At 37.1% G+C, this 25,133-nt stretch overlaps 2 protein-coding genes and 1 pseudogene across 2 annotated transcripts; all 3 read right to left on the bottom strand.

The window, feature by feature from the left end:
- Nucleotides 1-1,689: 1,689 nt before the first annotated feature.
- LOC141672398 (cytochrome P450 CYP736A12-like) lies at nucleotides 1,690-3,367 on the bottom strand (annotated as a pseudogene).
- Nucleotides 3,368-15,898: 12,531 nt separating this feature from the next.
- Nucleotides 15,899-17,938, bottom strand: LOC141670876 (uncharacterized). Its single transcript, XM_074476918.1, has 3 exons — nucleotides 16,898-17,938; nucleotides 16,702-16,820; nucleotides 15,899-16,606 (listed from the first exon to the last, which is right to left on the bottom strand). Exons 1-3 carry the CDS (start codon nucleotides 17,931-17,933, stop codon nucleotides 16,160-16,162), a joined length of 1,602 nt encoding a protein of 533 aa, XP_074333019.1. The 5' UTR covers nucleotides 17,934-17,938; the 3' UTR covers nucleotides 15,899-16,159.
- Nucleotides 17,939-19,495: 1,557 nt separating this feature from the next.
- LOC141670833 (cytochrome P450 CYP736A12-like) lies at nucleotides 19,496-21,153 on the bottom strand. The gene is made up of 2 exons (XM_074476854.1): nucleotides 20,461-21,153; nucleotides 19,496-20,354 (listed from the first exon to the last, which is right to left on the bottom strand). Exons 1-2 carry the CDS (start codon nucleotides 21,136-21,138, stop codon nucleotides 19,527-19,529), a joined length of 1,506 nt encoding a protein of 501 aa, XP_074332955.1. The 5' UTR covers nucleotides 21,139-21,153; the 3' UTR covers nucleotides 19,496-19,526.
- Nucleotides 21,154-25,133: the final 3,980 nt, after the last annotated feature.

The raw sequence follows: 25,133 nt of genomic DNA, 5'->3' as shown, positions 1-25,133 counted from the left end.
GGAGCATCTTGGGCTCCAGAAATGGATTACGGAAGAGAAACAAGGTCTAGTGTTTTGCGTTGATCTCTTGCTACAAACGCAAAAGTAGGCCAATGATAGACAAGAGCAAATTGAAGAAGGTCCTTAGAAAATCTTTTAGCGATAAATTTAATTTACCATCGTTATCATTCTTAACATAAATTATATTCCACCAGGACCACAACTGTTTAATTGTCACAATACCTGTCTTAGATAGAGCTGTATCTGTCTTTTTTATATATGTGGTTGTCTGTAGCTTACTAAACCTTCTTTTCATGCATTGAAGAGATCCTACAGCAAAATCAAATTCATTAACCATGTTAAGCAGTTATAATGTGATCATCGCGTGGAACCAATCAATAATATTACATTCACCCTGACAAATTAAACTGAGAAGTATAAAACACATACAAGGGAAAGTATTGCTACCCTAACATGGAAACAATTTAAAAATACAATTGCTATAATACATAACATTCAAAGTACAAATGATCTGAAAACAACAAATAAAATTCTATCGTCTACTGACTTTCACGGCTCTAAGCTGCTGAGTGAGAAGTCTGGGCGCCAAGAACATTAGGCACACTCGATCGCTGAGTGTGTAAATCAAGGATACGGTTAATCCCGTGAACAGCGATATTAGGAGAAAGATAAAGGTTTGGATGGGTGATGATTGCTTTGTCTACCTTATAACTTGAAGGTAAAGTGCTGGTGATAAGTATAGCTTTTGAAGGAATAAGTGTTGGGAGGAGAGACAAGGGTTTTAAGGTGCAAAGATGAGAAAAAAAGAGACGGTGTTTGGGAGTTATATGGTAGGGGATGTAATAAGGGTACGTGGCTGGGGTATAATGGAGATGCGCAGCATCCGTGGGAACGAACATGGTGGCCCTTCCGCTTAAGGGGATGACAAGTTTATTCTTGGAGGTCTTCAACAGCTTAGCCCAGATTTTGAAACTGCCTTGGCGGAGCAGAGTGTCTACGATGGAGTCGACTTCTTGGTCCATAGCTGGGCACGTGAATGATGATGTAGTTGATGGGCAGATTGTTGTGGCATAGGTGGACGGGAGGAGGTTAATGATAATGAGGGCAACGAAGAACAAAACAAGGGTATCGGGACAATAGGATTTCACCATGCTAAGAAAAGGAGTTGCGTAATCTGGAATATTATGAGAATGGGGACTCAGAGAACTGGACGTCTGGATGTTTATATAGGCCTAGGCTTCAAACTTTCAAAGCCGAGTCCAAAAGGAAAAAGCTTCAAACATCATAAGATCAAGTAATGTAAACTAGTTGGTTTTAAATTTGTATTATTATATGTTTTATTTGACGAAATCATATCAAAATTCTGTTATCACTCGATTTCAACTTCTCCATACGGATTCATCATTTTGTAAGTTACTGATTTAGTGCCAAAATTTTGAATACTTAATTTGTAATGACACTTTTTTATTAAAATATTATAAAGAGATTTTAATTTAAGATTATACCCAATCTTATTTTGCGTATTCAATCGTGAAAGAATATAATATTTAAATAATAGCCAAGCTGCCCTTACGTATCATATTTTTAAAATAAATTTACTACACAATATCCTAAGCAGGTTAAATATTAAATTGACAGTGAAAACGATATATCAATTCATTTATTAATCTTAACAGGTATCATTTTGATCATCAAAGTCATATAAATATGAAATATATACCTCCAAAAAATAAATATCAAGTAGTAGTAACTTTATGCTAGTGCTTTCATTACAACAGTTAATTTTCATTCCAATACTTATCATTCCACTTGTTTTGTGTTTTGGGAGAACAACAGTACTATACCACATTATTGTGAGCTAGCAAACCGAGCTGCATGCTACATTGCTACTGTCCAGGAATGACAATTCAAATTTGGCGAATCTTGGGGATGGCTAGAAGATGTTCAGCTCTGGGCGACGTCAAACCAAATGTTTCCTTCATATTTAAAGCATCAGGTGACATGCCAAAAGGTACCTCCCACTCAAAACTGTGAACCAACTGAGCTACCACCAATTTAACATTTCTTAGGCCCAAGTACATACCTGGACAACCTCTCCTGCCTGAACCAAATGGTATCAGTTGAAAATTTTGTCCTCCAAGATCTATATCACTACCTCTAAATCTCTCCGGCAAGAATTCTTCCACATTATCTGACCAAATTTTAGGATCTCGTCCGAGCCCCAATTATTGATGATAATGCGTGATTTCTTCTGTATGTAATATCCATATACCACAATGTCCTCCATGGACTCATGAGGAACTAACAACGGGACCACCGGATGTAGTCTCATGCTTTCCTTCACTACCATATGTAAATATTCTAGTTTTGATAAATGCGTTTCTTCTACAAACTCGCAATTTACCATGACATTTCTGATTTCTTCTTGGACTAGTTTCATCACCCTTTTGTGTCGTATGAGTTCTGTCATGATCCATTCGATGGCAGTTTGGGCGGTTCCTACAGATCCGAAAATTATGTCCAAAACAATAGCCTTGATGTTTGATCTGTCAATGTTTTTCGCTAATTGCTCATGAGTGCCTGTAGGATTGCTTTTCAAAGATAGAAGGACATCTACAAAGTCCTTATCAGGCTTTTCATAGCCTTCAGCAGCTTCTTGTTCATGATCATCGATGATAATTTCCAAGATGTTGTCTAATTCCTTGCCAGTAACTTTGGTCCTCCGAGTAATTCCCTGACACGAATATAGGTAAAAATGATACTACTAATTCTCTAATAGTTCCAATATATGAAGATCATGTATTCATTCTTATGGTCATGTCTTCCATCAGACCAGCCACCTTCCCGCTAACATCCACCACCTGACGCGTGTGTGAAGCTTCTTTTAGCGAATCCACGAGAAACCCCAGCTCCTCCCTTCTTAGCCCCGCCATAGAGTCGATCTTGGTGGGGCTGAGAAGTTCCAAGGAGCAAAACTTTCTGACGCTCCGCCAGTAAGCACCAAACTCAGCAAATGCTATGGTTTTGGAGCCGTAAAAGTGGTCTACGGCTAGCTGTACTCTGGGACGGTTAGCAAAAGTGGAGTCGTGGGTCTTGAGGAAGAGCTCGGCTGCAGCTGGAGAGGAGACTACAATTGTAGGAATAAGGCCCAGGCGGAGGGACATTATGGGACCATATTTTTGGGAGAGTTTGTAGAGAGTGCGGTGTGGAAGTTTTCCTAACAAATGGAGATTGCCAATAAGTGGTAAACCCATGGGACCTGGTGGTGGCTTGTGGCCACCAAGTGAGGTCAAGATGCGCCAAAACCTCCCCAACGCCACCATGAATACAACAAGAACAGCAAAAGCAGTGACACACATTTTGAGAAGTGCTTGAAACTGCTTTTTTTTTTATCTGATCAGTTGTCTTAAGTAGTAATTTTTGTTTGTTGATGAAAGGTGTTTACATAGAGTGCAACGGCAACATATGTTAAACACGTTTCATTTGTCTCAATTGGACTAATTTCGATCATGAAGCAAATTTTTTAAAGTCATATTAACAGTGACAATTACAACCATGTGATATATAGCGGCTGCAAATTAAAACGACTTTCGGAACATAACAACGTGGTTCAGAGAAAACAAATAAAGTCAAGCTTACAAAGCATGACTATGATTAATAAACCCGTATCAGAAAATCTTAAACAGTAAGAGATGGAGTGTGGGAGAAATTTCTATTTACACTACATTTTTTCAAAACCTCAGGGGTTTAAATTTATTTATATTCAAGTTATGAGTCTTTTTTCAGAAATTGTTTAATTATTAAAATGTTATTATAAATTCTGGTGTGCGTAACTATTTTTTTAAAATGAAAATGTGATTTCAGCTACATGTTTTCATAATCTACACTATTTATTTATACTTTGTTAGCTCGTGTACTAACAATTTCAAGGGGCCGTGAAGGAAGTATATGAGAATTAGGATGACATTAGACATAAACAAGGCTCTGAAGCGGCGTATGAAAATTCGGAAATCGGAGAATGAATGGATATGGGTTCCGTTTAAGTACGAAAATGTACCAACTTTTTGCTTCATATGTGGTTTGATGGGACACGCTGATAAATTTTACAGTCGTAATTTTTACATGTCTGAGAATGAGATTGTAAGACCCTATAGATGAGAACACCATTTAGACGCCAGACTAAGTTGATCCGAACAAAGTGGCCCAGGAACGAGGAAGATGACGTATCTGGTCAGGACGGAGAAGGTGCCAGTTAGGGTGAGAAATTTACTTCTAAATTTCAGGAGAGAAGTACGGATGAAAAGAAAGCTGGTGGTGAGATCCCTCAAAATCTAGTAAATGGCGGGATGTCAGAAAATTCGAAAAATGAGTACGCAACAGTTGAAGGGAACGTTTTCAAAAATAATAAAGAAGTCACCACAATGGAAAAAAAAGAAGAACAGAAGTGAGTTATGGGAGCATGATGGGCTTAACACGGAATTGGGCCTAGAATCGGACGAGGAGAAAAATATAAATATGGATTTGGATAAAAGTGATGGGTCAAAAAAGGTGTTTGTGGCGGATACCGGGGACCGAACCCGCCTCTCAATATTAAGTTGGGGACTCTGTGGGCTTTTCAATTCCTAAAAGAAATAGTCGTCCAATACAAGCCCAACTTTATTAGTTGCTTCTTGGAATGCCGTCGTTCAACTTTATTTTCTTATGTAACATTATGTAAGCAGGATAAAATTGAAAAAGCAAAAAAAGATTTAGGTTTCGACAACATATATGCAGTCTAACTGTCAGGGGCAATAGACTGTCAGGGGTAAGGAGGAGATTTAGCCTTCCTATGTAGAAATAAAGAGGAGGCTAATCTGAGTACTTATAACATGAACCACATAAACATGGTAATAACAGTCCATGGGTGGCAGCAGTTTTAATTCACAGGCTCGTATGGAGAGCCGGATAGATCAAAACGGAGTCGTATATGGGATTTGTTACGGAAGATTGCATCCACAAACAACTTTCCTTAGTGTATAATGGGAGACATGAATAATATTTGGAGTCAATCAGAAAAAGAAGGGAGAAGTTACCCAAATTGGTTGATATATGGATTTCGAGACGTAATGGATGATTGTAACCTTGTTGATATGGAGATGCAAGGGTATCAATATACCTAGGAAAGGGGATGTGACACGCATAATTGGATTAAAATTTGATTGAATAGAGATTTGGTATCGAGGTCTTGGCTAGGTGTTTTTAAGAATGCAAAACTCTCAAACCTAGAGGTGACAACTTCAGATCACACCCTTATTCTACTGGAACCTTACATCCAACAACTGGCAGTGGTAGTTTAGAGATTTAAATTTGAGAATGCGTGGCTCCACGACCCTACGTGTAAGAAAATTGTAGAGGAATCTTGGGAGAGGCATAAAGAATAGCCCTTGAATGACAAAATTAGAGAATGTTCAACTCAATTAGCAGTTTGGGGGAACGAAATCACTAGTAGCTTCAAGAAAAGAATTTCTTGAAATAAGAAAATTATCTGCACACTAAAAAGTCGGAGAGATGCTTACTCAGTTAAGAGGTATATAGAGGAAAATATAAATCTGACAAATATTTTGACTCAATAAGAAGTCTTTTGGAAACAGCGCTCCAAACAGTTGTGGTTAAAAGAAGGCGACCAAAATAGCAAGTTCTTTCACACAGCAGCAAAAACACGGAAAATAACAAATCTTATCAAAAGCTTGGTGAATGATGAAGGTAGAGAGGTAGACTGGGAATCAGGATTGCAAGACACGATGATAAGCTACTTTCAGAATTTGTTTAAGGCGACTGAAATAGACTGGGATGAAGTCGTAAACTGCATTTCAAGTACTATCACAGCAGAAGACAACGAGAACTTGTTGAGACCAGTTGAGATTATGGAATTCAACAAAGCTCTGTTTAATATGCATCCAGACAAGAGTCCGGGGCCAGATGGATTAAGTCCAGGGTTTTATCAAAAGTATTGGAGCATTGTAGGTAATTACATCATCAAGTTAGTTCAGGAGTTCTTTACCACAGGTGTACTTCTAGATCAGCTCACGGACACGAATATTGTCTCTATGCCTAAGAAACAACACCCGAGCAGAATAGCAGATCTTCGTCTGATTTCCTTATGCAATGTGACCTATAAAATTATATCTAAGGTTCTCGCCAATAGATTCACATGTGTGGTGAATATTTTAATCTCAGAAACACAAAGTGCTTTCATTCCCGGGCATTTGATTATGGATAATATAATGATTGCATATATGATGCACTATATGAAGAGGAAGACATCGGGTAATAAGGGTTGGATGGCACTTAAATTAGACATGAGTAAAGCCTATAATCGTGTGGAATGGAGTTATCTCAAGGCAGTTCTTTGTAATATGGGATTTGATGGTAATGTTGTTTCCTTAATTATAAAGTGTGTAACATCTGCATAATACCAAATCACTTATGCAGGGAGGGAGTTTGGTAATATTGTTTGGGCACGAGGCCTTCGACAAGGTGATCCCTTATCTTCCTACCTATTCCTTGTCTGTATAGAGGGGTTTACTTCACTCATTAAGAAATACAAAAGCAGAAGGTTATTAAGGGTCATTCAAGTAGCTAGGGAGGCTTCTCAAATTTCCCTTATTTTTTTTGTGGATGACTGTTACATATATTGTAAAGCTGATAAGGAGGAAGCAGCCCATATAAGTCACATGTTAACGGTTTTCGAGAGAGCCTCAGGATAAAAATTAAATGTGGACAAGTCAAGTGTATTTTTTAGCCGGAATATGGATGAAATGATCAAACAAGAGGTGGGTGAAGTATTGAGGTTTTGAGAAGCATACAATAACAGCTATTATCTTGGTTTGCCTATATAATTGGGAGGAATAAAACATTCATGCTGGGGTATTTGAAGGAAAGGATCCAAGACCGAGTACGAAGTTGGGATGGTAAATTTCTCAGGAAGACAGGAAGGGACATCCTTATAAAGTCAATAGCCCAATCTATACCTAATTATGCCATGAATGTTTTCCTTCCTCTCGAATTATGTAGGGAAATGGAAAGCATAATGTGCCGATTTTGGTGGCGTAAATCCTCGAAGGACATAGGGATACATTGGATGTGTTGGGATATATTGTGTGTACCAAAATTAAGAGGTGGACTGGGTTTCAAGCACACGCGTGATTTTAATATCACTCTATTAGGTTAGCAAGGGTGGCAATTCATGTGCAATCCAAAAAGCTTGGTAGCCAAAGTTTCAAATCTAGGTATTATCCTAAATCTTCATTTCTTGCAGCTACTATGGGAAGTAGCCCTAGTTTCATTTGAAGAAGTTTACTAGCAGCCCAGGATTTTCTGAAACAGGGTACCATTTGTAAGGTTGAGTTTGGTGCATCTATAAACCGAACGGCTAATCCATGGCTTCTGAACACAGATAACCCTTGTGTCTTAAGTGATAATGCATCTCTAATGAATAAACCGGTGTCGTCTTTAATGGTAACATGGGAGAGAGAATGGGATGTAGACCTTATACATGATATGTTTGAGGCACACAATGTTAATCTCATTTTATCTATTCCGTTGAGCAACAATGATGTCGACTCTCGATACTGGAAGAAAGAAAAACTTGGATTCTATTCAGTAAAGTTAGCTTACGTCTTAATACAAGAAGGTAAGACTATGCAGAGTACTGAGGTGGGTCATAGAGTGTGGGGAAGGCTATAGAACCTTAAGGTCCCTCCTAAATTGAAGCACTTGATGTGGAGGGCAGCGACAGATTACTTACCAACGAAGACACAGTTACTCCAGAAGCAGGTAGATGTAAATCATTTGTGTCCCATGTGCAATAATGTATTTGAGTCTATTCACCATATTCTTTTACAGTGTGATTTTTCTAAATCATGTTGGCAGGAACTTGGTGTTCCCCAAAATAAGCTAGCTGTATTATTATGCTACTGTAATCAAAGTGTTTGAATGTATTCAACTATTATAAAGTCTCTCTTTAATTTTATATTTATTCAAACTTATTTAAATTCCATTTTTCCATTAATAATTTAAAATAAAAGTGAAATTAAAATGCTTGTCATAAATTAATTTGAATAATAGTGATTCAATCATTTTCAATTGTAAAAACTTGAATTTTAAACTATTTTATAATTACAGTTAAAACTCGAAAAAATAATAATCTATTTTATAATTTCTAGTGAATTTTGTATTAAAAACTTGTGTTAGAACTTTGAATGTGAAATGTGGAATTTGCCCAGATGCATTATGAGTAAAAAAATATTATATATTTTTTTAATATATTATGTCGTGTCCCGTACCCGTGTCTAAAATCCTGACGGTGTCCCCGTGTCCTAGATTTTCGGAGGTGCCGAGTCCGACACTCGGATACGTGTCGTGTCCGACACTCCGTACCCGAGTCTGAGCAACTTAGCTTATTTGTAATTGCGTCTTATGTTAATCCTTTTAATTAGGTTTACTTATTTGTAAGTTTGTCTTTTGGCTGGTTGCACAGGGTAAAAAAGACGTTATATACTCCGCGACTTTGCCTCTTCATAACGAGTTTGAACGCAGGCCATGGTGAGTTGCGATTATGGATTATTAATCTTTACCTGGTCTAATTGTGAACATCTTATTTAGTAATTTTGACATGTCTCGTTACATCTCAAGGTCATGGTTTTGTTTCTTTACAAGCTAATTACTGATGTTAGTTTTTAAGCGCTCTAGACTTATTAAAGTTCATACATCAGACAGGCATGTAACTGAATTGGAACTACTTCTCAGTTTAGTAATTAAAGAAGCCTTAATTTTATAAATTTCAGAAAATATGTTGACGTTTCACATAAAGAGGTCGTGAATCTTGAATCTCCTTGTAATACATAATGTTTTTTGCATCTGGACCTGCTAAGTGCTGTGGTTGCTCAGCGAAACACTTTTTAATGTTATCGGAGAAAGTGAAAACCTTGGTCTTGTAGAAACTTGAAAATTAGCCTAAAATAATATAAATTTGCCAAACTGAGAATTTTAAGGAACTTAGGTCTTAGGTAGCTTCCTGGACATCAATTAAACTATTAGGACCGAAGCCCAACGGAGTTTTATGTCCCCGCCTACTTGTAGTATAAGAAAATTCCTTTTACATGTGCTCTGGAATAAATGTCAGGGTTAATTCAGGCTTTAATTGTGTTTCTACAGGGTTGGGGATGATTGGTACATTTGTAGTTTATGGTTTTAGGTTTCAATTTGTCCATTTTGTTAGAATGAACGGGAACCAAAGTGCACTATAAAAGCAACACAACATGGTTTAATCCATGACAGATTTGAATGAGAATTCAACTAGCAGCAGTTGGTCTCCATATTATGGGGATAAGAAATTGCTGAATGGACAGAACTATAATGGCATTTTGAAGAAGACGGTAAAAGAAGAATATATAGGATATGATAAAAATGTATCAAGACAGAAGATGATTAAGTATGACATGATATTCATATAACTCAGGTATATACTTTATCAGATATCTACTGTCTATCATGTGTCTTACTACTTATTTGCTGCATGATATGGGCTCAATTGCAGCTCTTCTGTCCACATTTTCATTTATGGTAATTTATTATATTGTGTCATGTGTGAAGGTATGGTTTTAAAAACGTAAAACATTATTTTATGTTTATAATTTAGTGCTACTCTAGAATCAATATTATCATGCTCTATCGTTGTTGAGGAATATTGGCTTCCTACACCCTTAGTGCAGTTATCCGGTTTCAAATTTACGAATGTTATAATTTTAACATATCTGCATCCTATGTTCTTGCGTCAACTCTTTTATGTTATTTTATTATAATCGTCTGGTCATGTGTTTCATATAATTATTTATTCACTAAGAAGTTCCTAGATTTAGAATACTTCTAGAGCTCTACTCTAATATAAATTATAAGGATTTTTTTTGAAAAATACCCAAGTCTAAAAATATTTTTACAAAAATACTGCCATTTTAAAAAACAATTACAAAAATACTTTTTAAATTTGCGAAAATACTATTTTTCAAATTATTTTTGCAAAAATACGGTTTTTGGCAACTGAAATCAACTGCATGCAACATTTGACGAGTTTTTGCAACTATATGCAACCTCAAATGCAACCAAAAAAACTCTTTTTATAAATTCTAGCATTGGTAAAAAAATAAGGTCTGTTTGAAACTCTTTTTTTTGTGCTCTGAATATTGCTAATATTTTTTTTGCAGAAGATACAACATAAGCGATAACCTACTGCTGATGTATTGTTCTACCCGACACATACTAGAAATGTGAAGAAAAAATAAGATCCCAAATGGCGATACTGAAGATAATGGCATGGATGACGAGGAATTTGAGGTTGTATGGGTTGACAAAAAAAGCCAACAAATATATGTAAGTGAAGCTGATGTCACTTTTGTTTTGTTTTTGATAAATCTGTCTCTTCTTTCGGTTCTTGATATTAGCAATTTAATAGCCTTCATGATTAACATTTTTTATTTGAATTGACTTAGATTAGGCTTTCAAGTTGCTATTGATCTTTGTTTCCAGAACTTGGTTCATGTTAAATTAGATTTTTTTTAGATTTTTTTAATAAAATAGTTGACTTTGTGCAGCTGCTTATTGATCCTCGTCCAATTTCCTGGAAACTCAAGCCTCTAAATTCCCGTTAGCTCCATTCTTCATTGAATAAGCAACTAGTCCAGGCTCGCCATTGTCTAGCATAACATGGTTTAAAATTAAAGAGTTACAAATAAAAATAGATGATCACTAGTATGATAATAATTATTTACCCCGCACCGGTGAAATTCTAAATCAAACATAAATAAAGTTTGTAGTCATGCCTTCTAGTTCTACTACACTGCATACCTGCTGAATATTTGTTTGCTATATATCGTTATTTTTATTATTTACTTTATGAGTAGTACAATTAGTGTAGAATTTTAGAGCTATGACAACCTTTGGTTTATTGAGTTATAACGGTCGCTGATAGCTTATACAATTCTATTATAGATATATAGTTACAGGGTTTGTAGTTCTTATTTAGTTGTGTTTGTGCATATGTTTTATTGACGATCATTTAATCAGATACTTTTTCTGGCATATCTTCTTCTATATGTTATTCAGTCAATTCAGCTTAGTGTTTTACTCAGAGCAACAATTTTATCCGTAATGTAAGCTAGAAATTGAGGTCTAAAACATTCTACATTTTACTTTTTGTTGAACTAGCTCATTTGGAAGAGTAATGTCTTACGAGTTGGAGTTCAGATGATTATAGATATACAGAATCATGATGAGCCTACAAACCAAATCCCAAACAAAATGATAACATAACTGCTGTCCCTGATCCAAAGTATGTAGATGCAAATATATATAGTAATAATTTAACAGCGAGCGATCGGCAATCTGCTTTTGCATTGCTTAACATGGCCTTTGATATTCTGCCTATCAATTTGTTTTGTTACAACTTAATTGTATTTTAGTTATGCAGATATTCTGTTGCTTCTCTACATTATAAAAATCGTGTTTTTGGCAAATGAAAAAACACAACTGAAAAATGATATTAGAATACATTGGAATGTCGATCATGCTTATTCATTTTCTTTTTCTTTCTTTTTTTTCTTTTTGATAGTTTATTCATATTCAACTTTACCTGAATTGCTAAAAAGATTCAAAGGTAACTGATTTTTTCTTAAACATCCTATATGTGGGTGTTTTCCACTTTAAGAAGTAATACGACAACTTGATAAGTAGTTTACTTGTTATATGGCATTCTCATTGCAGAGGATGAATTATAACCAGTGAAGCAACATGATATGGACTTATGAATCACTGCTTAAACTGATAATAAATTAATTGTGTCTAGTAAATTATACCTAGTTCTTAAAAAACAGAACTACCAGAGGAGTTGCAGTTTTAGTATGCTATATTTCTAATATTTAAATGTGTAATGCAGTTTCTGTGTGGCTTAGTATTTTAATACTGTAACATTTATTGATTCACCATAAAATGCTTAAAATGTGTAAATGCGGCTTATTGTTATTTTCGGAGAAACCAAGTTTGAGTTCAGAGTCCCAAAGAACTTTCTATAGAATCAGTGAAATTATTTAGTTGAAAATTAAGATGGCAAGAGCTCAGTTTTAAACCAAGTTCTAATATAATTTTTGTAGCTAATATAATTTACTAGAGAAGAAGATGAACGCCTTCTGGTGGGGGAATGGGGAGAGGGGTAGAGGGATAATGTGGATGTCTTGAGATCGACTTTGTTCTGTAAAGGAAGATGGTGGTCTAGGATTCAAAAAACTGCGGGAATTCAATGTGGCGATGTTGGCTAAACAAGCGTGGCGGATAGTAAATGAGGTGAATCCTCTAGTGACAAAGGTTATGAGAGCTCGTTATTTTGCTGGGTCAAATTTCTTAGAGGCTAAACTGGGTAATAACCCTAATTATGTTTGGAGAAGTTTAATGGAAACGCAGGAAGTAATTCGCCAAGGTTGTAGACGTCGTATTGGTACGGGTCAGAACACGAAGATTGGACGGGTGCCTTGGTTGCCATGTCAGACAAATGGGTGTATAACTTCTGAAATACCAGACAGTTTAAACGATGCCCAGGTTAGTAGTTTATTTGCTGAGCAGGGGGGAAACTGGGATGATGATGTGATAAGGGATATCTTTAATGACCGAGATTATGAGTTAATTAGGCAGATTCCTATATCCAGTTGTGCTAAACAGGATTCATGGTATTGGTGCTTTGATAGTAAGGGACAATTTTCAGTTAAAGATTGTTATAGACGTTTGATAGGGGAAGCAGTTTGCTCAGAAAAAGTGTTCTGGAAAAGGTTATGGGGACTGAACCTCCCAGGGAAGGTTGTAAATTTTCTATGGAGATCATGTTGTCGAGTCTTACCCACAGCAGATGCTTTGAAAAAAAAATGTGTAAATATTCATCAGATGTGTATGTGGTGTCAACAAGCTGTTGAAGATGATTTGCATATTTTATTTGGATGCAGTTTAGCTAAGGAAGTGTGGAGTAGTGTAAGGCTTACAGAGCTGGGACAAGTATTGCCGGATGAATCAGTTATGGAAGTACTTAAAAGAGTTTTTAAAAATGGTACGGGTGATCAGAAAGGTATGGTGGCTATGTTGTGTTGGAATCTATGGCACAGGATGAATGAATGGGTCTGGAAACGGGTTAATACATCTGTTTTTGGTATTCAGTCCAGGGCTGTTAGTATGACTGTGGAGTGGGCTCGAGCGAAAGAAATGACAGATAAGTCATACTGTGGAGTATGACTGTGTTGCAGCTCATAATTTACGTCGACAAATAAAAGATAATGCGCTTGTTGATTTAATCAAACTAAGTGGTAGAATTACATTGTGGCTGTTTATTGAGCTGTGCAGCCTACTAGCCTAGAAACATCAAGTCCAACAGAAACTTAAACAGAAGGTACAGCCTTACAGGATGCAGTTGGATCTCTTAAGAAACATGGCTAGCCCGAGTCTCGTGCAAATAAGAATAAAGGTACAGATCATGGATTGGTTGATTTCCCTAATGGCGATTCAGAAAAGGTTCGAGCTTATGGAGAAAAAAATAGTGCTTGGGATGCTCTGCAGAATCTTTTGACGAGGGAAGTTGATTCAGCACTTAGTGGAAACAAAGTGGAACACTTCGGAAATAGCACTACGATGGACTTGGGATATGAGAAAGGTGCAACGCGAAAAACAACAGCAAATGATTCCTTTATTGTGTCTAATAGAGCTGAAGGATAGGTTTGAGGTAATTTGGAAGATCTTGCAAATGCTGAGAATATGCGTTTATTGATGAGCAGAGTGGAAACTGTAGATACTATGTTGTTGGTTTCAGGAAACTTGGATGGTTCTGGCCACAGAACTGTGTCAGATTTTATGCTAGAACCGTACCCGATTAAAAAGGCAACCGGAGAAGATTAGTTCGTGATGAAGCAGTCTACAAATAGAAATCCAGGGGCAAAGACCGTCTCCTGGAGCATCTTGGGCTCCAGAAATGGATTACGGAAGAGAAACAAGGTCTAGTGTTTTGCGTTGATCTCTTGCTACAAACGCAAAAGTAGGCCAATGATAGACAAGAGCAAATTGAAGAAGGTCCTTAGAAAATCTTTTAGCGATAAATTTAATTTACCATCGTTATCATTCTTAACATAAATTATATTCCACCAGGACCACAACTGTTTAATTGTCACAATACCTGTCTTAGATAGAGCTGTATCTGTCTTTTTTATATATGTGGTTGTCTGTAGCTTACTAAACCTTCTTTTCATGCATTGAAGAGATCCTACAGCAAAATCAAATTCATTAACCATGTTAAGCAGTTATAATGTGATCATCGCGTGGAACCAATCAATAATATTACATTCACCCTGACAAATTAAACTGAGAAGTATAAAACACATACAAGGGAAAGTATTGCTACCCTAACATGGAAACAATTTAAAAATACAATTGCTATAATACATAACATTCAAAGTACAAATGATCTGAAAACAACAAATAAAATTCTATCGTCTACTGACTTTCACGGCTCTAAGCTGCTGAGTGAGAAGTCTGGGCGCCAAGAACATTAGGCACACTCGATCGCTGAGTGTGTAAATCAAGGATACGGTTAATCCCGTGAACAGCGATATTAGGAGAAAGATAAAGGTTTGGATGGGTGATGATTGCTTTGTCTACCTTATAACTTGAAGGTAAAGTGCTGGTGATAAGTATAGCTTTTGAAGGAATAAGTGTTGGGAGGAGAGACAAGGGTTTTAAGGTGCAAAGATGAGAAAAAAAGAGACGGTGTTTGGGAGTTATATGGTAGGGGATGTAATAAGGGTACGTGGCTGGGGTATAATGGAGATGCGCAGCATCCGTGGGAACGAACATGGTGGCCCTTCCGCTTAAGGGGATGACAAGTTTATTCTTGGAGGTCTTCAACAGCTTAGCCCAGATTTTGAAACTGCCTTGGCGGAGCAGAGTGTCTACGATGGAGTCGACTTCTTGGTCCATAGCTGGGCACGTGAATGATGATGTAGTTGATGGGCAGATTGTTGTGGCATAGGTGGACGGGAGGAGGTTAATGATAATGAGGGCAACGAAGAACAAAACAAGGGTATCGGGACAATAGGATTTCACCATGCTAAGAAAAGGAGTTGCGTAATCTGGAATATTATGAGAATGGGGACTCAGAGAACTGGACGTCTGGATGTTTATATAGGCCTAGGCTTCAAACTTTCAAAGCCGAGTCCAAAAGGAAAAAGCTTCAAACATCATAAGATCAAGTAATGTAAACTAGTTGGTTTTAAATTTGTATTATTATATGTTTTATTTGACGAAATCATATCAAAATTCTGTTATCACTCGATTTCAACTTCTCCATACGGATTCATCATTTTGTAAGTTACTGATTTAGTGCCAAAATTTTGAATACTTAATTTGTAATGACACTTTTTTATTAAAATATTATAAAGAGATTTTAATTCAAGATTATACCCAATCTTATTTTGCGTATTCAATCGTGAAAGAATATAATATTTAAATAATAGCCAAGCTGCCCTTACGTATCATTTTTTTAAAATAAATTTACTACACAATATCCTAAGCAGGTTAAATATTAAATTGACAGTGAAAACGATATATCAATTCATTTATTAATCTTAACAGGTATCATTTTGATCATCAAAGTCATATAAATATGAAATATATACCTCCAAAAAATAAATATCAAGTAGTAGTAACTTTATGCTAGTGCTTTCATTACAACAGTTAATTTTCATTCCAATACTTATCATTCCACTTGTTTTGTGTTTTGGGAGAACAACAGTACTATACCACATTATTGTGAGCTAGCAAACCGAGCTGCATGCCATGGTTGTTAAGTCGACAAGTCGACAAGTCGAGCCCGAGTACCGTGGAATTGACTAGTCGACAAGTCGCCCGACTAGTCGTAAAAAGTCGTAAATAGTCGACAATATCCTATTTAGAGTAATTATAATATATAATATAAGTAAACAAACTTCAAAATAATAGTTGAAGTAAAAACTAATAGATAATAAGTTCAAATATCCAAAGTCAAACATCTCTAATAAAATAAAAACATAACTAGAGAGTCAAATCAACTAAACAAACACAATCATGCATCATAATCATCCATCTCAGAATCATCTCCATCTCCTCCTTGGGTATTCTCCTCGGGTGGGACACCATAATCATCTTCCACTTCCTCATCATCGAAAGGAATATTATCTTCATCTTCATCTTCTTCATCAATCCGATCTTGTGTCGAACTAGTGTTCCGTCGAGTATAGGTTAGAGTGGAACCACCTCTAGCTCTCCTCGGAAAATTACGTCCCTCAAGTGATTCAGATGCACCCGAAGCTATATCCACCGCTTCCCAAAACCTATCCTCAATGCCAACCCACTCATTAGCCCATTCCAAGTCCTCAAATACAAGTGGATCAAATTTCCTTCCTAGCTCACGTCTCTTTTTGAATCTTGAATCAATCTTCCGGTTGTATTGGACATACACCAAGTCATTCAAACGTTGATGTTCCAACCTATTCCTCTTCTTTGTATGTATCTAAATTAATTAAATGTAATTAGACCAACAATAGGAGAAATAGTTGCAAATTGGCAATAAAGTAATAAACACTTTAAAAAAGACGAGGCACTTACAAACTCAAATGTACTCCAATTACGTTCACAACCGGAAGATGATGCACATAAACCAACAATACGCCTAGCAAATGCTTGAAGCTCAATCGCACGGCCTCCATATGCATCCCACCAATCAACTAATATATAAACAAGAATAACACAAAATAAGCATTCTTTTTTTTATGAAATTTACAAAGTTTTGAAATGAACTTACGAGGACTTTTTGACTTTCTATGCTCAATTGCCATTTCCCTTGTAAAGCCTTCCCGAGTATTTTTGTAGGCATCCGCATAATCACTTATTTTGTTCCTTGTATCCCTATCCTTGACCATCTTCTCAAGCACATCGTTGAAATCTTCTCTAAGTCGTGAGGCATAATCGGGATCGTTTTCAAGAAGATCAAAGTATCTCCCGGGATTAAGAAACAAAGAAGCTCCATGTAATGGTTTTCCCATTTGAATATTCCAACGATCATCAATGATTTTCACCACTTTGTTCCTGATTGCCATTTTTCCACCTCCAAATTTCTTCTTGACTTCGGCTTTTGCATAATCAATAGCAGCTGCAATTTCAGCCAAAGCAGGCCTTTCATCACCATCCGCAATGCGCAACACTTGAAGAAGTGGCAATGATGCATCTACACAATCTCCAACATTACTCCAAAAGACGGACGAGAGAACAGTGTCACAAACTTTCCTTCCATTTTCTGATTTTGATAACTTTGACATGGTCCAATCCGACCCACAAAACAAGAAACGCAATGGTTCCTGTTTTTTTTGCAAACTATCCAATGTAAGAAAAGCAGTGGCAAACCTCGTAGCTCCAGTCCTGATTAGGTCCCTCCCATTAGTCTTCTCCCTCATAGCATCAAGAACACGCCCATGCCTATAGATAAATGTAGTGCATCTTCTTGCCTGGTTGATTGTCTTCTTAAATGCTGGAATTTTGCCAATGTCCTCCAACATCAAATCAACACAATGTGCAGCACATGGAGTCCAAAATAAAGTAGGCATCCTTATTTCCAAGATCTGACCGGCTAGCTTGTAGTTCGCCCCATTGTCCGTCACAACTTGCACAACATTTTTCTCACCAATTTCCTTTATCTTACTTTCAAGCAAGTTTGCCAACATTTGTGCATCATGTGATTCACTTGAAGCATTAACCGAACCCAAAAAGAAAGTACCTTCGGGACTATTCGCAAGGAAGTTTATGAGACTTCTTCCTCGCCTATCGGTCCACCCATCGGACATAAGAGTACAACAACATAGTCAAGGCCTTGACAGAAACAATTTTCATTAACATAGAAGCTACTGACTTGCTGCTCCCTAACGGCGGCTTTTTGGAGTTAGATGGCTGGGCAGCAGCCTTCCCTTTACTTCCAGCAGTAGATTTTGAACTTGGTAAGGTATTTGATGCTGCGGTTGATGGAATTTCCTGAACATCATCATCGTCGCTGTCCTCTTCAAAATTCTGCACATTTTTCTTACTCCTCTTCTTCTTATTTTGAACAAAGTCGTTTATTTCTTTTGTAATATCTTTGGTTGTTTTGGGACATTTAACAATATCCGGATAACCACCAATCAAGTGTTGTTTAAACCGATTAATTCCCCCATGATTTGAATTCCCGCAAAGAATACACTTAACAACATCTTTGTTAACTTCCGGCATAGGATAAAAAGCATACTTCCATCCGGGATCATTTGATCGACTAGCTTTTCTTTTAGGATCTTTAGCCAATTCCCTCCGCGTACTTTCAGTTTCGATATCCATTTTTTTCTGCAGAAAGCATGTTGAAATTAATGTTATAATGTTATACAGGTGCAAGCAGTGGGTGTACTGTAATGAAGCAGAGTGAAGTGAAGCAGAGTGAAGTTAAGCAGAGTGGGAGCAGAAGATCATTTTTTGATTCTGCTCTTTTTTTTGCAACAGAAGAAATAGTTAAAGAAGAAAGACCCACTGTAATTTGATGACGATGTGTAAATGTACACACAGTTTGTTTGATTGTGAAATATAAATAAAATTGAAAACTTGCTTTTGAAAAATTGATAAATTAAAATTCAGATGTAATTAAAAAATAAGGGGACTTTGTTTTTTACAGTAAATATTAAAATTATTTTGAAAGAATAACAATAATATTATGTGAAATAAGAATAATTAAAAAAATAAAAGTAATGAAAAAACCAGTGAACAAAATTAAAATGAAAATAATGAAAACAATTTTTGATAATTAAAGTAAAAATCAAAATTGAAATTTTAAAAAGAAAGTTTAATTTTTTTTAAAAGAAAGTAAAAAGAAATTATATTAAATTTTTAAAAAGAAAGTTTAATATATATACCTGTATGTATATACAGTATATACATACGCACACGACGTTAAAAAAAATTAAAAAAGATGGAGATAAGAAGTTAAAAAGATGAAGAGGGAAGAAGCAGAAACACACAGAAGAAGAGATAGAAGATTGGAGAAGAAGAGACGAAGAGAAGAAAGACTTACCGGAGAAAATGGAGACGAGCCGCCGCCGGAGAAGAGAGAGGATTTAAGTCGTGCTGTGCCCTTTCTTTCTTTGTGTTTGAGACAAACAAAACGTAAGTTAAACTCCAACAAACCCTTTTTTTTCCAAGTCGGGTCAGTAATAAACCGGGTTTTTGGTCGGGTTTCGGGCCGGGTTCCGGGTCGGATACGGGTCGGATCCGGGTAAAGCCCATGAACTTCAAACTCACAAGTCGAGCCTCGACTTTTTCCCACCTGTCGACTTGTCGACTAGTCGCCGACTAGTCGACGACTAGTCGTCGACGTAACAACAGTGCTGCATGCTACATTGCTACTGTCCAGGAATGACAATTCAAATTTGGCGAATCTTGGGGATGGCTAGAAGATGTTCTGCTCTGGGCGACGTCAAACCAAATGTTTCCTTCATATTTAAAGCATCAGGTGACATGCCAAAAGGTACCTCCCACTCAAAACTGTGAACCAACTGAGCTACCACCAATTTAACATTTCTTAGGCCCAAGTACATACCTGGACAACCTCTCCTGCCTGAACCAAATGGTATCAGTTGAAAATTTTGTCCTCCAAGATCTATATCACTACCTCTAAATCTCTCCGGCAAGAATTCTTCCACATTATCTGACCAAATTTTAGGATCTCGTCCGAGCCCCCAATTATTGATGATAATGCGTGATTTCTTCTGTATGTAATATCCATCTACCACAATGTCCTCCATGGACTCATGAGGAACTAACAACGGGACCACCGGATGTAGTCTCATGCTTTCCTTCACTACCATATGTAAATATTCTAGTTTTGATAAATGCGTTTCTTCTACAAACTCGCAATTTACCATGACATTTCTGATTTCTTCTTGGACTAGTTTCATCACCCTTTTGTGTCGTATGAGTTCTGTCATGATCCATTCGATGGCAGTTTGGGCGGTTCCTACAGATCCGAAAATTATGTCCAAAACAATAGCCTTGATGTTTGATCTGTCAATGTTTTTCGCTAATTGCTCATGAGTGCCTGTAGGATTGCTTTTCAAAGATAGAAGGACATCTACAAAGTCCTTATCAGGCTTTTCATAGCCTTCAGCAGCTTCTTGTTCATGATCATCGATGATAATTTCCAAGATGTTGTCTAATTCCTTGCCAGTAACTTTGGTCCTCCGAGTAATTCCCTGACACGAATATAGGTAAAAATGATACTACTAATTCTCTAATAGTTCCAATATATGAAGATCATGTATTCATTTTATATTTTGCAGAGCAGAAATTTTAGTATACCTGGAGATCAAGTCCAGTTAAAAAAGGTATAAAATCGGCTACATTGAACTCTCCAGCACTCTTTGTCATCTCCTTCAGTACCTCCCTTAAGTTAAATCTGGCATCCCTGCTCTTCCCTAACAACATTCTTATGGTCATGTCTTCCATCAGACCAGCCACCTTCCCGCTAACATCCACCACCTGACGCGTGTGTGAAGCTTCTTTTAGCGAATCCACGAGAAACCCCAGCTCCTCCCTTCTTAGCCCCGCCATAGAGTCGATCTTGGTGGGGCTGAGAAGTTCCAAGGAGCAAAACTTTCTGACGCTCCGCCAGTAAGCACCAAACTCAGCAAATGCTATGGTTTTGGAGCCGTAAAAGTGGTCTACGGCTAGCTGTACTCTGGGACGGTTAGCAAAAGTGGAGTCGTGGGTCTTGAGGAAGAGCTCGGCTGCAGCTGGAGAGGAGACTACAATTGTAGGAATAAGGCCCAGGCGGAGGGACATTATGGGACCATATTTTTGGGAGAGTTTGTAGAGAGTGCGGTGTGGAAGTTTTCCTAACAAATGGAGATTGCCAATAAGTGGTAAACCCATGGGACCTGGTGGTGGCTTGTGGCCACCAAGTGAGGTCAAGATGTGCCAAAACCTCCCCAACGCCACCATGAATACAACAAGAACAGCAAAAGCAGTGACACACATTTTGAGAAGTGCTTGAAACTGCTTTTTTTTTTTTATCTGATCAGTTGTCTTAAGTAGTAATTTTTGTTTGTTGATGAAAGGTGTTTACATAGAGTGCAACGACAACATATGTTAAACACGTTTCATTTGTCTCAATTGGACTAATTTCGATCATGAAGCAAATTTTTTAAAGTCATATTAACAGTGACAATTACAACCATGTGATATATAGCGACTGCAAATTAAAACGACTTTCGGAACATAACAACGTGGTTCAGAGAAAACAAATAAAGTCAAGCTTACAAAGCATGACTATGATTAATAAACCCGTATCAGAAAATCTTAAACAGTAAGAGATGGAGTGTGGGAGAAATTTCTATTTACACTACATTTTTTCAAAACCTCAGGGGTTTAAATTTATTTATATTCAAGTTATGAGTCTTTTTTCAGAAATTGTTTAATTATTAAAATGTTATTATAAATTCTGGTGTGCGTAACTATTTTTTTAAAATGAAAATGTGATTTCAGCTACATGTTTTCATAATCTACACTATTTATTTATACTTTGTTAGCTCGTGTACTAACAATTTCAAGGGGCCGTGAAGGAAGTATATGAGAATTAGGATGACATTAGACATAAACAAGGCTCTGAAGCGGCGTATGAAAATTCGGAAATCGGAGAATGAATGGATATGGGTTCCGTTTAAGTACGAAAATGTACCAACTTTTTGCTTCATATGTGGTTTGATGGGACACGCTGATAAATTTTACAGTCGTAATTTTTACATGTCTGAGAATGAGATTGTAAGACCCTATAGATGAGAACACCATTTAGACGCCAGACTAAGTTGATCCGAACAAAGTGGCCCAGGAACGAGGAAGATGACGTATCTGGTCAGGACGGAGAAGGTGCCAGTTAGGGTGAGAAATTTACTTCTAAATTTCAGGAGAGAAGTACGGATGAAAAGAAAGCTGGTGGTGAGATCCCTCAAAATCTAGTAAATGGCGGGATGTCAGAAAATTCGAAAAATGAGTACGCAACAGTTGAAGGGAACGTTTTCAAAAATAATAAAGAAGTCACCACAATGGAAAAAAAAAGAAGAACAGAAGTGAGTTATGGGAGCATGATGGGCTTAACACGGAATTGGGCCTAGAATCGGACGAGGAGAAAAATATAAATATGGATTTGGATAAAAGTGATGGGTCAAAAAAGGTGTTTGTGGCGGATACCGGGGACCGAACCCGCCTCTCAATATTAAGTTGGGGACTCTGTGGGCTTTTCAATTCCTAAAAGAAATAGTCGTCCAATACAAGCCCAACTTTATTAGTTGCTTCTTGGAATGCCGTCGTTCAACTTTATTTTCTTATGTAACATTATGTAAGCAGGATAAAATTGAAAAAGCAAAAAAAGATTTAGGTTTCGACAACATATATGCAGTCTAACTGTCAGGGGCAATAGACTGTCAGGGGTAAGGAGGAGATTTAGCCTTCCTATGGAGAAATAAAGAGGAGGCTAATCTGAGTACTTATAACATGAACCACATAAACATGGTAATAACAGTCCATGGGTGGCAGCAGTTTTAATTCACAGGCTCGTATGGAGAGCCGGATAGATCAAAACGGAGTCGTATATGGGATTTGTTACGGAAGATTGCATCCACAAACAACTTTCCTTAGTGTATAATGGGAGACATGAATAATATTTGGAGTCAATCAGAAAAAGAAGGGAGAAGTTACCCAAATTGGTTGATATATGGATTTCGAGACGTAATGGATGATTGTAACCTTGTTGATATGGAGATGCAAGGGTATCAATATACCTAGGAAAGGGGATGTGACACGCATAATTGGATTAAAATTTGATTGGATAGAGATTTGGTATCGAGGTCTTGGCTAGGTGTTTTTAAGAATGCAAAACTCTCAAACCTAGAGGTGACAACTTCAGATCACACCCTTATTCTACTGGAACCTTACATCCAACAACTGGCAGTGGTAGTTTAGAGATTTAAATTTGAGAATGCGTGGCTCCACGACCGTACGTGTAAGAAAATTGTAGAGGAATCTTGGGAGAGGCATAAAGAATAGCCCTTGAATGACAAAATTAGAGAATGTTCAACTCAATTAGCAGTTTGGGGGAACGAAATCACTAGTAGCTTCAAGAAAAGAATTTCTTGAAATAAGAAAATTATCTGCACACTAAAAAGTCGGAGAGATGCTTACTCAGTTAAGAGGTATAAAGAGGAAAATATAAATCTGACAAATATTTTGACTCAATAAGAAGTCTTTTGGAAACAGCGCTCCAAACAGTTGTGGTTAAAAGAAGGCGACCAAAATAGCAAGTTCTTTCACACAGCAGCAAAAACACGGAAAATAACAAATCTTATCAAAAGCTTGGTGAATGATGAAGGTAGAGAGGTAGACTGGGAATCAGGATTGCAAGACACGATGATAAGCTACTTTCAGAATTTGTTTAAGGCGACTGAAATAGACTGGGATGAAGTCGTAAACTGCATTTCAAGTACTATCACAGCAGAAGACAACGAGAACTTGTTGAGACCAGTTGAGATTATGGAATTCAACAAAGCTCTGTTTAATATGCATCCAGACAAGAGTCCGGGGCCAGATGGATTAAGTCCAGGGTTTTATCAAAAGTATTGGAGCATTGTAGGTAATTACATCATCAAGTTAGTTCAGGAGTTCTTTACCACAGGTGTACTTCTAGATCAGCTCACGGACACGAATATTGTCTCTATGCCTAAGAAACAACACCCGAGCAGAATAGCAGATCTTCGTCTGATTTCCTTATGCAATGTGACCTATAAAATTATATCTAAGGTTCTCGCCAATAGATTCACATGTGTGGTGAATATTTTAATCTCAGAAACACAAAGTGCTTTCATTCCCGGGCATTTGATTATGGATAATATAATGATTGCATATATGATGCACTATATGAAGAGGAAGACATCGGGTAATAAGGGTTGGATGGCACTTAAATTAGACATGAGTAAAGCCTATAATCGTGTGGAATGGAGTTATCTCAAGGCAGTTCTTTGTAATATGGGATTTGATGGTAATGTTGTTTCCTTAATTATAAAGTGTGTAACATCTGCATAATACCAAATCACTTATGCAGGGAGGGAGTTTGGTAATATTGTTTGGGCACGAGGCCTTCGACAAGGTGATCCCTTATCTTCCTACCTATTCCTTGTCTGTATAGAGGGGTTTACTTCACTCATTAAGAAATACAAAAGCAGAAGGTTATTAAGGGTCATTCAAGTAGCTAGGGAGGCTTCTCAAATTTCCCTTATTTTTTTTGTGGATGACTGTTACATATATTGTAAAGCTGATAAGGAGGAAGCAGCCCATATAAGTCACATGTTAACGGTTTTCGAGAGAGCCTCAGGATAAAAATTAAATGTGGACAAGTCAAGTGTATTTTTTAGCCGGAATATGGATGAAATGATCAAACAAGAGGTGGGTGAAGTATTGAGGTTTTGAGAAGCATACAATAACAGCTATTATCTTGGTTTGCCTATATAATTGGGAGGAATAAAACATTCATGCTGGGGTATTTGAAGGAAAGGATCCAAGACCGAGTACGAAGTTGGGATGGTAAATTTCTCAGGAAGACAGGAAGGGACATCCTTATAAAGTCAATAGCCCAATCTATACCTAATTATGCCATGAATGTTTTCCTTCTTCCTCTCGAATTATGTAGGGAAATGGAAAGCATAATGTGCCGATTTTGGTGGCGTAAATCCTCGAAGGACATAGGGATACATTGGATGTGTTGGGATATATTGTGTGTACCAAAATTAAGAGGTGGACTGGGTTTCAAGCACACGCGTGATTTTAATATCACTCTATTAGGTTAGCAAGGGTGGCAATTCATGTGCAATCCAAAAAGCTTGGTAGCCAAAGTTTCAAATCTAGGTATTATCCTAAATCTTCATTTCTTGCAGCTACTATGGGAAGTAGCCCTAGTTTCATTTGAAGAAGTTTACTAGCAGCCC

The sequence above is a fragment of the Apium graveolens genome, chromosome 7, assembly GCF_009905375.1.
Source record: "Apium graveolens cultivar Ventura chromosome 7, ASM990537v1, whole genome shotgun sequence".
Lineage (NCBI taxonomy): Eukaryota > Viridiplantae > Streptophyta > Magnoliopsida > Apiales > Apiaceae > Apium > Apium graveolens.
The sequence above is the reverse complement of the archived record's forward strand: the minus strand, read 5'-3'. Positions and strand labels throughout refer to the sequence as shown.